This window comes from Pinus tabuliformis, chromosome J, assembly GCF_031772625.1.
Source record: "Pinus tabuliformis cultivar Carrire ecotype Pingquan chromosome J, CPIR1, whole genome shotgun sequence".
NCBI lineage: Eukaryota > Viridiplantae > Streptophyta > Pinopsida > Pinales > Pinaceae > Pinus > Pinus tabuliformis.
The window spans coordinates 755,645,556-755,663,839 of NC_142295.1; the positions used below are offsets into that span (position 1 = coordinate 755,645,556).

The 18,284-nt window shown below is 36.5% G+C and overlaps 1 protein-coding gene across 3 annotated transcripts in view; it reads right to left on the reverse strand.

Annotated features, from left to right (window-relative positions):
- Positions 1–16,785, reverse strand: part of LOC149228927 (alpha/beta-Hydrolases superfamily protein) — a 332,748-nt gene extending 315,963 nt beyond the window's left edge. Inside the window, exons 1-4 of one of the 3 annotated variants that reach the window (XM_089378417.1) lie at positions 16,503–16,785; positions 16,080–16,329; positions 12,066–12,236; positions 11,892–11,918 (exon numbers count right to left, since the gene is read on the reverse strand). In XM_089378417.1, the coding sequence (XP_089234543.1) occupies positions 11,892–11,918; positions 12,066–12,236; positions 16,080–16,232 (351 nt within the window). In that variant the 5' untranslated portion in view covers positions 16,233–16,329; positions 16,503–16,785. The remainder of the gene's footprint in view (positions 1–11,891; positions 11,919–12,065; positions 12,237–16,079; positions 16,330–16,502) is intronic. The other 2 variants (XM_089378418.1, XM_089378419.1) reach the window with 2 other exon arrangements.
- Positions 16,786–18,284: the final 1,499 nt, after the last annotated feature.

Genomic DNA, 18,284 nt, shown 5'->3' on the forward strand with positions numbered 1-18,284 from the left:
AATTTCAGCAACAAGTAAGATCTTCAAAGCAGCAGCAAGATTTCAGCAGCAAGGAGCAGCAAATAAGATTTCAGCAGCAAGGAAAGACTCCTTATTTCAGCAGCAAATAAGAAGTGGCAGCTCTTATCTTCTTGGGCTTGTCTTCACCAAAGCTCTGATACCATGTTGAAATTCTGATGTTCTATTTTGTAACAATTACTTATTACAAAATTCCTTTAAGTTGCAATATTATTTAAGCAATTGTAGATAGAACATAAACTAAATGCACAATAGAAGACAACCAAGAACAAAATGAGACACAGAGAATTTAGGACCAATAACTAGGGCAAAACCCATAAGAGGAAAACCCAACCAGATTCTTCTTCTAATAGATATCAATTGTTCAGCAAAGATACAAAGTACAATGAGAAATCAAGAGAATGAGTAAGTTCACCCAACGCTGAACAAGTTGTAATATGAAGATCACTAGTAGCAACAACTGATGCAAACATTGAATCAACCTTCAAGTTTTTCTCTTACTCTCCAAGTCTCTCTCGCTCACATTCTTCCTCAAGTCCCTCCAACTCTCTCTCTCAAGTTCAAATCCTTATTTCACAATGCAGAAGTAGTGAGGGGAGAAGATACAAGGCACATATATATAGGAGGAGCAACGAATTCATGCCATAAAGGAGGAGCATGCCTTAGAGTAACTCGTATGCCAAATAAGGAAGAGTAACTTAAGCATTATGGTGAGAGGCAATGCATGCCTTCAATGGAGGAATCTTGCATGCCTTGAGGAGTGTAATTCATGCCCTTTAAGGAGAGAGGGTAACGAATCCCATTAAGGAGAGAGAGTAACGAATGTCATTAAGGAGAGGTACGCATGCCTTTGTAACTTATGAATTTAAGAGAGAGTGTAACATATGCTTTAAAGAGTGCGTAAGAGGAATCTTTTATGACATGCCTTCAATGAGTGTAAAAGCAATATGCCATGTCTTTAATGAGTGCGTAAGAGAGAGTGCAATGTATCCATTAAGAGAGAGAGTAACATATACATTAATTGAGTTGAGTTACATATGACATGATTGAGTTCCATGATTGAGTGACTTGAATTTCTTTTTAATAATAATATCATAAAGAAGATAATAGTAATAATAATAATAATATTGATGATTAAGTCGAGATTAAACTATTAGGATTAATTAATGATAAGTTAAGTGGATTTCCATCAACTATACTTGATTACCAATTGATGCAAGGTGATTTACTATTTTTCGAAAGTCATACTTGAGATGCTAGATATGACTTTCTAATTTTAGAAAGTCATTCCAGAATTGTTAGAAATGAAATTTTAGATACGGAAATTCATCCTTGAGCTGCGAATTTTCAACAATGACTGTATGGTTGAATTATTAAATGGTTAAACTTGCACTATATGGTTTGTCATATCAGAATTATTTATTAAAGGTTACAATTATGCTAGAATAGACATATCATTTCTTAACAGAAGTATTTGGTTGAAAAAACCTAGTTGTTGATGAAAACCTATGGCAAAATTGCCCTAGTACACTACACAGTGTTCGTAATAAAGTCGACTCATTATTTTCTCTCTTCACTGTTGTGAGTATGAATATATGTACCCTAAATTCTTGCACACAAAAAGTATGTGGAGGAACCAAGATGGGCAGAAGGCCTACCTAAGGCCAAGCCAACATAAACCAACAACTAAGCAAAGCAAGCTTTCTTAGGATCTAAACAGATTTTCCAAATAGACATGGCATGTGTTTCCAATTAGGATTTTATCTTATGTTTCCAATAACAATTTCAATGACTCAACAATTTAAGACATGCTCCTTGGCCACTAGTAAGCACCAAAACCTATGTATTTCTATATGGTTTTGGAGTACAATCAATTCTAATCTTTCCATCAGTTAATACAGAACTTAACTCCCACATTGTGGAGAGAGTTTGAAAACAAATCCTTAATTTTATCAAGCATAATTTAATCTAAAATTTCAAGTCACATGTTGCATAGAATTGTTCCCCTCCCCTTTTCAACTCATATCTTATGATATTATAGGGTCATCTTGATTCCCATATTTGATCACCAATTTACCATTGTCCTTATAACATATTTGACTAGTCAATACAAAACTATAAAGTTATAGCCTATAGCTTTTCTACCCTTAGATGCCAACGATGTAGCCAACTTATTACTTGAAGTTGTTTCTTGGTATTCATCAACTTACTACATGTTTGTTAGCTTTCGGGTTACTCTAAAGTGTCTACACCATGTTTGGCTATGCTTAATGAGATTTCAAGTATATAGAGTATGATCAACTCCTAGATGGTCCATGATGGATTTGCATATTGGAAACGGTGTACTCATTGGTTGCTTGACCTCACTTGATTGCTTTCATGATATCCTTCCCTACAGCGTTGGAGATATTTAACAGCTTGGGTGACATTCTACATGATAGCCACAATGGAGATGGTTGCTTGCTTAGAGAGTGCCCTACTTAGCACCCTAAAGGAGGGTATTAGGCCCTAGAAAACATAGGGTAGTTTGGAATTAGCTCAAGGATGACTAGGTTGAAACCATGTTCACGCAAGGGGAGTTCCAACCTAGTGGAGTAAATGCCTTAGGAGGATTGATGAGGCCTTTAGAGGCTTGTAGTAAGAGCACTGAACACACCTTGTGGAGTGCCCTTGCCTTTGGATCCTTGTTTGTGGACAACATCACCCTCAAAACTCTTACATTTGTACCCTTGGAGTATAGTACTACAAGTGTGAGCCTACATGTGATTATTGTAAAGGGTATTGACCCACATTTGTATTGTTGGCCTCCCTTACCTCTCAATATATAGTGGAAGGAGAGAGTCCTTCACTAACTCATCATTCTTTGGTTCTACCTTAACTCACCTACTTAGTAGAATAGATTTTTATTTAACATACTGAGGGCCATCTTTATTAAATAAGGCCCCAAGAGGTAGTAGAAAGTGAAATTACTAAATGTAAGTGGCCTCATTAAAGAAGGTTCCATAGTTAGTGGTTGGCCTCATTAATGAAGGTCCACTAGGTGGTTAGGGCTTTGGTCAATTAGAAACCATATATTGTAGTAGAAGGTATGCAATTAGTTGTCAACTGAATATTATTTTATTTGGAGCTCTAATAATGTTGGAGGTTGCTCCCTGAAAGAGGCAAGCGAACGTTGCATCTAGTTTGTGTATCAATAAAGCGATATTCCATCTATTTTTCTCTTAATATTCTATTTCAACTAACAAGGAACACCAAGGAAGTATCAAAGCACTTTCTTGTACAACACATGCTCCAAATTTAGAAAAAAAAATAGGTTATACATGTGTTCCAACACCTTTAAATAACACAAAGATATGTCATTCAGCGCGTAAGCATGTAGTAAGGGAAGAATACAGTGTTGAAAACATGGTGTTGGAAAAAATATCACTGAGGGTCTAGAAAAGAACATTTCAGCAACAGCTGCAAAATATCAACAAATTTAGAAACAAAAATGATGAAAAAAAGTCAAAAAATTTGCTTTTATGCGCCTTTGTCTATGGGAGGGAAATATTTTCATTCATCACGCAAAAATATCGCGATATTTGTAGGCAATATTATCGTTTTACTAAAAAAATTGAAACATCGCAATAGTATCATGATGTTTGCAACAATGGAATAAACATACAAAATACAAGAGGCATCACCTAGTTGGACACATTTGTAACCTTTGTTGGTACCCTTTCAAGTAGTATTGCATCAAACAACACTTGTAAATAGAATTGTCTTCCACGTACCTCTAGGTGTATCAAAAGTCCCCTAAGCGCAACTATAACAAATATTACATAATCTTGTTAGCAATATTATTGTTATAGCACAGCAAGAACAAAACTAAGGGAGATCTCTCACATACCAGGCAATCAATAGTACAGTTAAGGGTATAATTTATCCTCCTTAAATGGTGTCATGAAAGATTCAGCCGAATACTATTGTTGGAAACCCTCCCATATATTAGAGAATTATAACACTTAACACTCCATCTTTAGGACCCTAAAACCCTTTACTCTCACTACAAACCCTAATTTTGCAACAAATATAGTGAAATTTGCAATATAAGGAATTTTGGACTTTTAGCAGGGAGTAATACTCCCCCCCCCCCCAAAAAAAAAAAAAATCAAAAAAAGTCCATTATGGGAGACCTAGCTCGAAATAATCCTTGTTGAGAATTATAGCTCGAATCGGAACTTCCACATGTTTAGTGTGAAAAAATGAGTAGTTTGAGATATTTTCTAAAAATTATTTTGGAAAAGTACTTCTATTTTTAGAAAAAAATAATTATATTTTGTAATTGAATTTTGTTAAAAAGTGTGTTATTTTTAGCAATTGAGTCTCACATTGTACCCCTATTTTTCATATTAGAGGGGAAATTAGTAACTTGAACATTTAACCATTGTTGCCACAAAGGATCTCATAACGTTGCTACCAAGAAAAACCCCCTAGCCTAATATGATAGCCCGCAAATCATATCAAGCAAGGTTAGCCAGGACTCGAACTAAGGTGGGTAGCGTTATCATAGTGAGTCCCAACTACTAAAATGGACCTCTTTAAGGTAGCCTATGGACAACCCACCCGCCTTGGATCAATGATCTCATACTTGCCAAGCCTCTCTAAGGTACGGGTGGTGGACAACACCTTGACATTCTACTAACATTCTCAATACCCTCAAAGATAATTTGGTGTAGACTCAAAATCGCATGAAGCAACGGAATAATCAACATTGCTCTGAATGCCATTTTGATGAAGGTGATCAGTTGTCCAACCACATAAGCAAACCTCACCTAAGGAGAAAAGCCACTAGAAGTTAGCTTATAAGTTCTATGGACCCTATACTATACTCAAATGTATAGGTCCAGTGGCATACAAATTGGCTCTACCCAACCATTCTAAACTCCGACCAGTTCTTGCATGTATCCTACTTGAAGAAAGTACTTGGGTCTAATTGCAGAGGTCAAACCAGCCTTCCGAAATTGAATGAGGAGAGTTCCATTTAGTTGCAGCCTCAGGGCATTTTGAAATTTGGACAAACATGAGTGTCGTCTTTGCCAGCGCACTATCTAGGATGTTTTGATCCAATGGACAGATACACAGATTAAAGATATTAAATGGGAACTAGCAGAGATTCTCCATGAATTTCCTCATTTCCAGCCTTGAGGACAAGGCTACTTTGTAAGGGAGAGGGCATGCTAAGGTCCCACCCTAAACTCCCTTCATTAGTGGAATGGATTGTAACTTAATGTATTGAGGGCAAACTCTATTAAATTAAGGCCCCACAAGGTAGTAGAGTGTGAAATAAATAAATCTAAGTGACCTCATTTCAGAAGGTCCACTAGTTAGTGGTTGAGGCCTCATTAATAGAGGCCCATTAAGTGGTTATGGTTTTGGTCAATTAGAAATTTATACATTGTTTTGGTCACTTGAATAGTCAATTTTCAAGTGAATATTATTTTAGTTGGAGCTTTGCTCATGTTGGAGGTTGCCCCTTCAAATAGGTAAGTGAACACTACATCTAGTTCTAAATACCAATAATATTTATTCCATCCGTTTTGCTTTGAATATTCTATTCCAACTTTCGACTAACAAGGAACAACATATTGTCATTCATTCTTATGTAGAGATGTGATCAAGAGGCGGGCACTATTGTTCCTCTCTCTTTCTTGAAACTTCTTATCTACGTTACTGGATCTGGCAAGTCTACATCCAAAAGTGGCGTTTCTAGGTATCCGATCCAGATTCGGATCTGGATCCGGCTGAACCGGCTGAGAAATGGCTAGGTGGCGGATCTGGATTTTCGGGAAACGGATCCCATCTTCCATAAACGGATCCCTCAAATCAGAAACGGATCCTTCTAAGTCAAGCCGGATTTCAAACAAATTTCATTTAGGTTTTTAAATTTTAGGTTTCTTTCTTGGTTTTTGATCGGGTTTTTCATTAACCGAAGTAGGCCCTCTCACTCCAAAAGCGACTGTTCTTGAATTTTGTCGGCACTCCAAAGGTGCGCAGCATTCTTGAATCTTGTCAGCGAACATTCTTGAATCTTGTCAGCGAACATTCTTGAATCTTGTTGGGACTCGGCACTGAGCAGACAACCTCCAGCACTCGGCTCCACGCAGACAGGTTTCGACACTCTGCTCCACAAGCTCCACGTTCTAGTAGACAAGCTCCGCCTCCAGCAGAAAGGCTCCGCCTCCAACAGACAGGCTCCAGGCTCCACGCAAACAGTGTTCTCCGGCTCCACGCAACAACCGATGACTGCACAGTACTCTCCAGCTCCACGCAAACAACTGACGACTGCACACTGCACAGTGCTCTCCTACTCCGGCTCCACGCAAACGACCCCGACCCTACCTCCACAGCGACCGAGACTAACAAAAAATTAAATTGCACAGTGCTCGGGACAGGTGTTAAAAAACTAAAATAGCACAGTGTGTGTTCTCTAGCTCCGGCTCCACGCAAACGACCCTGACCCTACCTCCACAGCGACGGGTGACTTAAAAAAAATTAAATTACACAGTGCTCTTGGGACAAGCGTTAAAAAAATTAAATTGCAATGCTCTTGGGATAGAGGTGTTCAAAAAATTAAATTACAGGGATGTGTTAAAAAAATCAAATTGCACAGTGCTCTCAATCTCAGGACAGGCGTTCAAAAAAACAAATTACAGCGACAGCAACAGAGGCGTTAAAAAAATAAATTACAAGGAAGGAGATAGAGCAAGGGTCTGAATTTTGACAGTTTAGTTTCAGAAAGCATTATATAATACAAAAATTAAAAAATTTTAAATCCCTGCACGACAAATGCACAGTGGACTCTTAGGTGTACAATTAAATATTTTTTACACGTTAAACATTATGATTAAACATTGTACATTAGTTTTAATTTTATGTATTTTAAATTTTAAATTATTGATAATAAATTATAATTTTTTATATGCAGTCAGTCACACCTACAACTTAAAGAAATGGAACCATTAAGGCGGAGTGAAGGGGAAAACATCAATACAGACCCAAAATCTCCTTTATGGCAATATGTGGAGATTATTGGAAAAAATCCTGGAGGTGGTTCTTATAAATGGAAGTGCAATGAATGCCAAGATATAAAAAATGGCTCATATACTAGAGTGAAGGCCCATCTGACTGGACAAACTAACAAGGGTGCAAGTATGCACCGAGCCAAAAGATGCAAATGGAAAACCTGGCCAACGTTTGAGTCTTGGAAAAATAAAATTTTATGCATCTTTGCAAGATGTTGCTGATAGGAAGCTTGCCAAGGGAAAACACCCTGTGCAAAGCTCTACAACTAGGCCTCCATTGCTATCTAGGCGTGCTACCACAACTAATAAAAGGCCCACTCTAGGCCCTCTTGAAGCAACTTTCAATAACCAGGGTAGAGACATAGTCGATAAACATGTAGCTCGTTGCATATATGCAAATGGGCTAGCATTCAATTTGGTGCGTTCTCCTTATTGGCATCAAATTATTAAGGCAATTAATGAAGTGCCAAAAGGGTACAAAAGCCCTGGATATGAAAAGGTTTGCACTACTTTGTTGACATCAGAGAGACAATCCGTGGATAGACAGCTACAGGCAATCCGGGATACATGGGCAGAAACAGGGGTGTCCATCATTTATGATGGATGGAAAGACCAAAGAAACTGCCTGTTAATTAATGTTGTTGCAGTATGCCCCCAAGGGGCAATGTTTTTGAAGGCTGTCGATTGCAGTGGAATAGAGAAAGATGCATCTTTCATATCCACAATTCTTATTGATGCAATAGAAAGTGTGGGGTCACATAATGTTGTCCAAGTCATTACGAACAACACACAGGTTTGTAAAGTTGCAGGTTTGATTGTGAAGGGTCAATATGATCACATCTTTTGGACTCTGTGTGCAGTACATTCATTGAACCTTATGATTGCCAAGATTGGTGAGATTGAATGGATTAATGAAATATATGTAGCAACAAAGAAATCCAAATGTTTATAACCAATAATTCAATGTCCCAGGCCATATATCGAGGTTTTGCAAAGTTGGAGCTATTGAAGGTACTTTTTTTTTAATCAATATTATTTCAAATTTGTATTGGAAATTCTTAATTTTAATTACAATTTTATATATGATTTCTCATTTGAGATTTGATTTTTTGTCATTTTGAAACTTGTAGGTTGTTGAAACTCGTTTTGTCTCCCACACTCATGTCATAAAGAGGCTTGTGGAGGTGAGACAAAGCATTACAAGCAATGGTCATTAGCCCTCTTTGGGAATCATGGAGGACTTCCACTTTTGATAGAGGGCAAAAAATCAAGTCCATCATTCTTGATGATGCATGGTGGGACAAGGTCCGATACCTTTTGCGGTTTACTGAATCAATCTTGACCTTGATCAGAGCATTTAACACGAATACACCTTGCTTGGGGGAAGTTTATGAAAAAATTGATAGTATGTTGAAAAGGATAAAGGAAATTATCAGGGTAAGTGAAAATGACCCTTTTGAAACATTCTATTATGAAGTGAAGGACATAGTTACAGAAAGGTGGAACAAAATGACCACACCATTACACCTTTTGGCCTATGCATTGCACCCCAAATATTATCATTCCAAAATTTTGTCTTTACCTGGTAGAACAGTGCCAAACAAGGATTCTGAAGTGGTACAAAGATACAAGACAGCTTTGAGGAAAATTTATAGAGATGTGGGAGTTGCAATGGAAGTATGCCAAGAATTTGGAGGATTTGTACAATCTACTGGTAGCTTTTCAAATCCAGTAGCTATGGATGATCAAGGGCATCTTGATCCTATTACTTGGTGGGGCTTCCATGGTGGGAATAGCATTCATCTCTCCACTCTAGCTACCAAGTTGTTATCACAGATTGCTAGTTCCTCATCAGCAGAGAGGAATTTGAGTAAATATGGCTTCATCCATTCAATGAAGCAAAACAGGCTAGCAGCGGCAAAGGTTGAGGATCTTGTGTATGTTCATTCCAACCTACGTCTTCTATCACATGTTGAACCAAAGTATAAAAGAGGTCCGAGCAGGATGCGGGATGTGGAGCCTGAGATCTCTGACTTGAACCTGACACTGAATGCCATGACTCACCTCAACCTACTTGAAGATATTGTTCCACCACCAATCCAGCCTATTGATGCAACTTCCTACATTCCAAGACCCCCATCATATATTCATGATGTAGATTTGCAATATGCAGAAGATAATGCAGATCCATTTGAGAATATATAAATGTATTATTATCATTTATGATATTATCCTTTTTGTATGAGGGAGGATGCATCATTTCAGTGTTTCAGTCTTCATATTTATAATATATCTAATGGTTCAATTCCAAAAGTGTTTGATGGTTTCAGTGAGCATTTGATTTTTGAACTCTAAAAGTGTTTTTAAAATTTTTAAAATATTATTATATTTTAATTTGTTTGTTCTTGACGTATCCTTGCCATATCCAGATCCTGGAATTTTAAAAAACTAGCAAATCTGGATCCAGATCCGTATCCGAATCCTCGTAACTTAGCTTCTTATTTACTTTATCTCTCCTCGTCTAGGCTTCTCTTTACCTTCTTGGAGCATCTTAAGTCTAGGGTTAGGACCTCCTTGGAGCATCTTAAGTCTAGGGTTAGGGTTTCATCCCTTAGATATTAGGGTTTAGGATCTACTTGGAAAAGAGAAGAAGAAGAGGAGATGTCTTGCCTCAAAGGGCATGCTTGTGTGATGCGTGCTTGTTGGAGCTCCTCAGCATGAGTTTGGGTTTCTTTGTTTTCCTTAGATAGGGTTTTACGAGCTACTGGATTGTGCTAGCCTTCTGATAAAGCTATGGTATGCACATGAACTTCATCTTCATGCATATCAACGAAGTTTTTTTCTATCCAATGTTTGTGTAATCGTAGACTTGATTTTCAGCCATCTATATTATTCATGGTTTGTAATTTCAAGCTCTATATGTCTTGCTGATTTGACATAAGGTAAGGTTAAATATGTTAAGTGATTTAACATTATAATTGAAGAATATAAGGGAATATTTGCTGCTGTTTTTACAGCTGTCATAACTGGTTTTCAAATATGTTATATGCATGATAAGATTGCCCTAGAGGGATGAAACTTACTGGAACACAATGGTATCTTTTCTCTTGAATTGCCTAGTGGATTTGGATTGTTAAAAATTAAAATATAGTCCGTTGCTGCAGCTGTTTGGTTTATATTTAACAACAGCCCTAAAGCTGAAATTTCAGAGTGTTAAAATCCAGGAAACTCTTAGTTAAGAGGTGAAATTTCTGAACTCCAAATTGAGCAAAATTTCTACAATATCGAGGCACAATTTTACGTCTCAAGTCAAGCACATTGTGACACGTGCAATAAGCATTCACCGACCACTTATGAGTCCTTTGCTTCATGGAACAGATTGTTTCATAGAAATTATTAAATAAAGGCTCAAAAATTTTGTTTATTCCCAGCGTTCAAACTTGGACCCGCATTCCTTGCTTCCTATAAGACTTAATCTTGAATTTCATTTGGTTCAATGCAATCTCTAACAATTGGCGAGGCTGCCTATACTATGTCAAATTTGTGACCTTCTGCTCAATCTTGGAATGATTGTCTCACCTCTATCTTTTCCATGTTGAATTTTACATTGCTTCGTATTCTCTAATTGGCACAATAACATCAGAAATGCCAATATAATGCCCACATCCCATTTAAAATCTTGAACATAGAACATTGTGTAAGTTATTTTCTCTGCAAACATGGACTCTCTGAAAGTTTACTTAACTGATGGTTAGGGCAATAAAGGTGCTTGCTAATATCACAACTTCAACCCCTCCACTTTAACATCTGGCAAATTGCACAAATCATTCTCCTTGTGTTTTTAGCAGGAAACCCTTTTATAGGCAACCAACTTCATCCCCACCATCAGCAAAGACCCAATCTACAGACAGTAAGCAAAACTCACACTTATAGGAAGAAGACCTAACCTTTCCAACAAGCAGTCAATCCTATAGAAATACATGTGAGTGCACTTTCAGGTGGGAGCTCATCACCTGGGGAGCAAAAGTACCAAAAGAAGAGGTAAGCAATTGACCAGGCAGCAGTCACAATGTCACATGGTTTTCTTATTTTTCCCCTTTATCCTAGTTCAGAAAACATTTATACCAATGTAATGAAAGAACCGTTGAAAATTTCAAAATAATCTTCCTGAGAGTTGAATCAGAATACTCTTCAAGATAATTGATCGCCATAGGTGAATATTACTTCTGTGGAAACCAGTTCACTCAAGCTTCTTCCTCTAGACTTCCATCTGTTCAGATTTTCATGCAGCTTTCCTGATTCTAAAGCTGCTGGCTCTTGAGGATAGTTACACCATCTATGCCATGACCATACTGATAGCTTTATAAATCAAGCTTATAAAGTTGACTCAAACAAGTCCTGCCGCATAAAACTAAATGATCTTTATTAAAGGCAAACGTACCAACAAACATGTTATGAAAATTTATACAGATTTCCTTGACAATTATGTGGGACTAACAACACAGCACATTAATACTATAGTCATTGTGGCCCTTTACACTGTTTGAGATCAGTTAGATAGTTATTATCATTTGATATGCATAGCTATCACATTCTGTTTGGGATGAACATGTTGAATACTTGAATGGCTTCGATCTTAAAACCAAATGCATAGTATTGATTTTCACATCATCTCTGTTAGGAAATATTTAGTAGAGCTTGCTTTTAGTTATTGATGAAGATAACTTTTTCAGAGCAACCTTCTCCAAAGAGCTTACAACAGACATAATACAAAATGAATGAAAAGTAAGATGTAAATATTTGCCTTACCAGTGCTCCTTGCACAAGCTCATATGCCTGCCAGACAACAACCAACCAAAAAATATATTGAATAAGGCACATTCTGTAGTTATTTTTAATATATGAAACCCTTAAAAGTTATCAGAAAAAAATAAGCCACCATCACAGGCTAAATGGCTAATATCTCGATGCAGGGCAACATACCAAAACTCCAGAAGGTAAAGAAGTTTTCTGGCTCAACCAAGGCCTGTCATCAACTAATGTCATACAAATAGGTCCGAATGATCTTCTGACCTTACAAGGCACCATTTGAGACTGCCGGAGTGGTAGAGAAGAATCCGCGAAGATTTGAGACTGCAACACAGGCTTCAAAGACTTGAAAAGATTATAAATGCTGTGATTCCGAACTAATATAGTTTTACTGTTTAGCATTTTCAGATTTACAGCATGATCATTCCCTCACAAACCATCCTTAAAGTCCATATATAAAATTCTGTTCAACAAGACTGCCAATAGCTTCATATAGAAGACACCCTCATACAGAACAATATAATGTAAACATGATAACATAATGACCATAAGAAATTATGAATTTGAAAATCATGCCTAGATTTTTGTAGCAAGTCTTAGGATGATGTATCATTTACATATTGATCCTTATGATGGTGAGCTTGTATTAAGTACTTGTATCTATGCATGCAACATGTCAAGTGCATATGGTTGAAAAAACTAGATAGACATGCAAACCCCTTTCCTACGTGTCTCTAATAATGAGGTGACTTGTTAAGGGAAGGGTTGTACAATTGTTAATGAGTTGTAAACACATGAGGAGTGAGTCAAATGTTGGTAGAAGACACTAGAAGTGGAACATGTTGGTTGTAGGCTCTAGGACGTGTGCTGGACCTAAAAACCTAAAGTCTTAAGGTATTATTAACATTCAGGGAGGTTCATCAAAGAGTTGAATGAACTATGTATGTGAATGACTTCTTACTAAACTAGTGGTTACAATGGTTCCGTACCCATGTATTCTAGTGAATGGTTGTTCCTTCATATGGACATTGACAATTTGGTGATGCACACATGAATGAGGTACAAGAAACGTCCTTTGTTTTGGGGGTACATTTGTTGTTGAACCCTAAACAAAAACAAAAAGTTAAAACAAATAAAAATCCAAGTCTGATCAGACAAAGACAAATTAGTATCCAAGTTGGACCACACGAAGACTTGCTAAGTGTAAGTGTCTTTATTTTCTGAAAGAGCATTCGTTGCACTAAAACCAAATGAAGATGAAGACTTGCCAGATATTGATCAAGACAGATACTCAGTAAGAGGGGATGTTGGAATATGGCATAGTTCCTATTTGTCTTATAAGATAGTTTGTAATACTCATAAATGTCCTTTGTTTTGGGGGTACATTTGTAGTTGAAGGCTAGATAAAGACAAATTAGTATCCATCTTGGACCACACAAAGACTTGCTTGGTGTAGGAGTCTTTATTTTCTGAAAGAGCATTTGTCTTTATTTTCTGAAAGAGCATTTGTTGCACTAAAACCAAACGAAGATGAAGACTTACCAAATATTGATAAAGACAGATACTCACAAAGAGGGGATGTTGGAATATGTCATAGTTCCTGCTTTCTTATAAGATGGTTTGTGATACTCATGGTTGTGTAATCACATGTTTTGCATTTTTCAGGGGTTCATCAAAGAGTTGCATGAACTATGTATGTGAATGACTTCTTACTAAACTAGCGGTTACAATGGTTGGGTACCCATGTATTCTAGTGAATGGTTGTTCCTTCATATGGACATTGACAATTTGGTGATGCACACGTGAATGAGGTACAAGAAACGTCCTTTGTTTTGGGGGTACATTTGTTGTTGAGCCCTAGACAAAGACAAAAAGTTAAAACAAATAAGAATCCAAGTTTTATCAGACAGAGACAAATTAGTATCCAAGTTGGACCACATGAAGATTTGCTAAGTGTAAGTGTATTTTCTGAAAGAGCATTTGTTGCACTAAAACCAAATGAAAATGAAGACTTACCAGATATTGATCAAGACAAATACTCACTAAGAGGGGATGTTGGAATATGGCATAGTTCGTACTTGTTGTAATACTCATAAATGTTCTTTGTTTTGGGGGTACATTTGTTGTTGAAGGCTAGATAAAGACAAATTAGTATCCAACTTGGACCACACGAAGACTTTCTTGGTGTAGGAGTCTTTATTTTCTGAAAGAGCATTTGTTGCACTAAAACCAAATGAAGATGAAGACTTGCCAAATATTGATCAAGGCAGCTACTCACTAAGAGGGGATGTTGGAATATGTCAGTTCCTGTTTGTCTTATAAGATAGTTTGTGATACTCATGGTTGTGTAATCACATGTTTTGCTTTTTTCAGGGGGGTTCATGAAAGAGTTGAATGAACTCTGTAAGTGAATGACTTCTTACTAAACTAGTGGTTACAATGGTTGGGTATTCATGTATTCTAATTCTAGTGAACGGTTGTTCCTCCATATGGACATTGACAATTTGGTGATGCACACATGAATAAGGTACAAGAAACGTCCTTTGTTTTGGGGGTACATATGTTGTTGATCCCTAGACAAAGACAAAAAGCTAAAACAAATAAAAATCCAAGTCTGATCAGACAAAGACAAATTAGTATCTAAGTTGGACCACATCAAGACTTGCTAAGTGTAAGTGTATTTTCTGAATGAGTATTTGTTGCACTAAAACCATATGAAGATGAAGACTTGCCAGATATTGATCTAGACAGATAGTCACTAAGAGGGGATGTTGGAATATGACATGCTTCCAACTTGACTTATAAGATATTTTGTAATACTCATAAGTGTCCTTTGTTTTGGGGGTACATTTGTTGTTGAAGGCTAGCTAAAGACAAATTAGTATCCAACTTGGATCACACAAAGACTTGTTTGGTGTAGGAGTCTTTATTTTCTGAAAGAGCATTTGTTGCACTAAAACCAAATGAAGATGAAGACTTAACAAATATTGATCAAGACAAATACTCACTGAGAGGGGATGTTGGAATATTTATATGTCATAGTTCCTGCTTGTCCTATAAGATAGTTTGTGACACTCATGGTTGGGTAATCACATGTTTTGCTTTTTTCAGGGGGTTCATCAAAGAGTTGGATGAACTATGTATGTGAATGACTTCTTTCTAAACTAGTGGTTACAATGGTTAGGTACCCATGTATTCTAGTAAATGGTTGTTCCTTCAAATGGGCATTGACAATTTGGTGATGCACACATGAATGAGGTAGAAGAATCGTCCTTTGTTTTGGGGGTACATTTGTTGTTGAGCCCTAGGCAATGGCAAAAAGTTAAAACAAATAAAAATCCAAGTCTGATCAAACAAAGACAAATTAGTATCCAAGTTGGACCACACGAAGACTTGCTAAGTGTAAGTGTATTTTCTGAAAGAGCATTTGTTGCACTAAAACCAAATGAAGATGAAGACTTGCCAGATATTCATCAAGACAGATACTCAGTAAGAGGGGATGTTGGAATATGGCATAGTTCCTACTTGTCTTGTAAGATAGTTTGTAATACTCATAAATGTCCGTTGTTTTGGGGGTACATTTGTTGTTGAAGGCTAGATAAAGACAAATTAGTATCCAACTTGGACCACACAAAGACTTGCGACTTGCTTGGTGTAGGAGTCTTTATTTTGTGAAAGAGCATTTGTTGCACTAAAACCAAATGAAGATGATGACTTACCAAATATTGATCAAGACAGATATTCACTAAGACGGGATGTTAGAATATGTCATAGTTCCTGCTTGTCTTATAAGATAGTTTGTGATACTCATGGTTGTGTAATCACATGTTTTGTTTTTTTCCATGATTTGTGTCATGTAGATTGTGTCTCTAAGTGGATTACCTTCTGCTTTTGGGAGGTAGTTGAATCTCAATTGACAAGAGATCACCTCCGACAAGATTTGGTTCTAAATTGACAATGTGGTTGAAATATTCTCCCAACCAGTTGTTAGTGTGATAAGATGTTGTATCTATTAAGACAAGACCTTATTGTATTTATACGTGTTGTGTAAAATTATTTTGATGGATTTATAATCACATGTAAAGTTGTGAGGAAACACTATTTACTCTCTTTCTAACAGAATCCTGATAACAAGATTTATGAAAAGTAAAGACTCTATTAAGATTCAGAGATGTTGCATAGACTAACCCTACTAACTGCAAGCTTGGCTGCCAGAGAGTCCCGCTGCACCGCGAGATTGCGGAATACAAAACCCGATTTGACGTCTCCCCGGCCATTATTTTCTCTGTATTGACAAAATGCGAACTGAGCTCTGAAAGCCGCGCATGATGTCCCTGCCATTCTAAATAATGGCAAGCAAATTTTAAAGGGAATTAACTCATTCCCACATAAATGTCTGCCAATTTAAGGATCACGGGGCAATAACGCCAATAGTCCACTGCAGTAAACGAAATATAACAACATTCAGCACAAAAAAATAAATCTCCATGGCAATTTTAGAATAAACCTTCAAATGTAGGGGAATTTTCGGTTTCTACTCGCAATGTCGTTATTGAAGCTAGAGTGTTGACCGGAAAGAAGAAATTAAACAGAGAGCAGAGATGATTTCACCTGGAAGTCCCTTTACACCAAATCTGGTCTGAGAGTGTCAATAAAATTGGTTCGTCATGAGTATCAAACTCTGGACGTGAAGTGCCACAGGGAACGTCTAAGAAGTAAGTCTATTACAGACACTAAGTATCGTTTCCATCGTCCTTCCCCGACCCCAAAGTGTTATAGGAGTTTTTTTTGGCTTCACAGGGTGGCCATAGTCAACGTGTCCTACATGATTCTTACGTGTACCTACAATCTCCACAAATTTTATTGACTATCGGGGAACAACAAGTGTATGGTGCTGCAAGACACAGATGGGCGGCCCCAGTTGGCACCAAAACTAAGACGTTGCAATTTTGGTAGTTAACCAATAAATTCCGGAATGAAACTAACCTATCTTATTCTTCGTTATTGGTAAGGGGGACAGAGGATGAATTGATGCCTTGTGGAAGGAATTTATAAATGAAAGTCATTATCGCTGACCAGACCACACACTCCAGCTTCGCATACGAAAGTTTAAGAAATGATGATGAATCCGTGTCGGTGAAGGAACTTTCAAGATGGTGGAAATAGAACGCATTGAGTCTGAGGAATTTGGAAATGGTTTAGGGTTTTAATTTTCTATTTTGCGGGGAAAATTGTTATGTCAACGTGAAAGGATATATTGTCTTCTTAAAGTGTGATTTAGTAAAATTTCAAAATCTCTTCAGTAAAATTTCAAAATCTCTTTCTTGTTTTCTTGGAGTATGATTGCTATTTCAACGATTTGGTATTCCGATTAGGTTATCTCTATCATGAGTAAATTTGTGATTTTTATTATAGTAGATGACCTATATGGTTGAAGTTTTATATTTCAAAGTGGTGGATGAGAAGTGATTTATTTACTAGATTGTTTTGGGGTTTGTTTTTCTTTTTAGTTTATATGTTCATGATTAGTCTAAGTTTTTCCATTATGGAACACCTAATAAACAAATCAAAAAATGTAATAGAGGGTAACTCAAGTTCATGTATTACTTACTTTTTATTATTGTAACTTTAGTTTATCATGGAGTTTAGTAAAAGATATCACTTTTTTTAATTGTAACTTTAGTTTATCATGGAATTTAATAAAAGATATCACTTTTAATAATCATGGAGCAAAATCTTTATACTAATCATCACCATCAACACATGTCTTGACAAGTTTATTTTAAAAGAGTCACTCCATTTTGCACCTTCACTATTATGAAGGCATGTAAAGTAAAATTAAAAGATCGTATTATTTTAATGATGGGTCATCCCTTCATTAATTCATTTCATATATTAGCTTATTTTAACTTTTGTGGCTTATTTTAATTCATGTAATAGGTTAAAAGGGGATGATGTCATGGTATAGATAAGTTTAATAATCATATTTTAAAGAGGTCAATTTTTTGCTTACATCATCATATATGGCATGTGATATAGTGTTCATATTTTGTGACGAGGGTGCTAATGCCTCACATTGACATCATCGGTTATATATATATATAATATTAAAATAATATAAATTGTAATAGTTATGAATATCAAAGACGCATGTCTTTAAGGACATGACTATTCGTGAAAGGGTATTTACCTAGGTATATATGGGACCCTCATTTGTAATCACCATCATCTCGTATCTTCAATATAATTCTTATATAATATATTTGTCCTATAATGGATATTTACATATACCAGATCATCTAAAGTAGTATGTTGTGTATACGAACTCTGTTCATTACATTGGTATGAGAACATTCCTCTGAGTATACAAACTTTGTTTGTTACATTGGTATC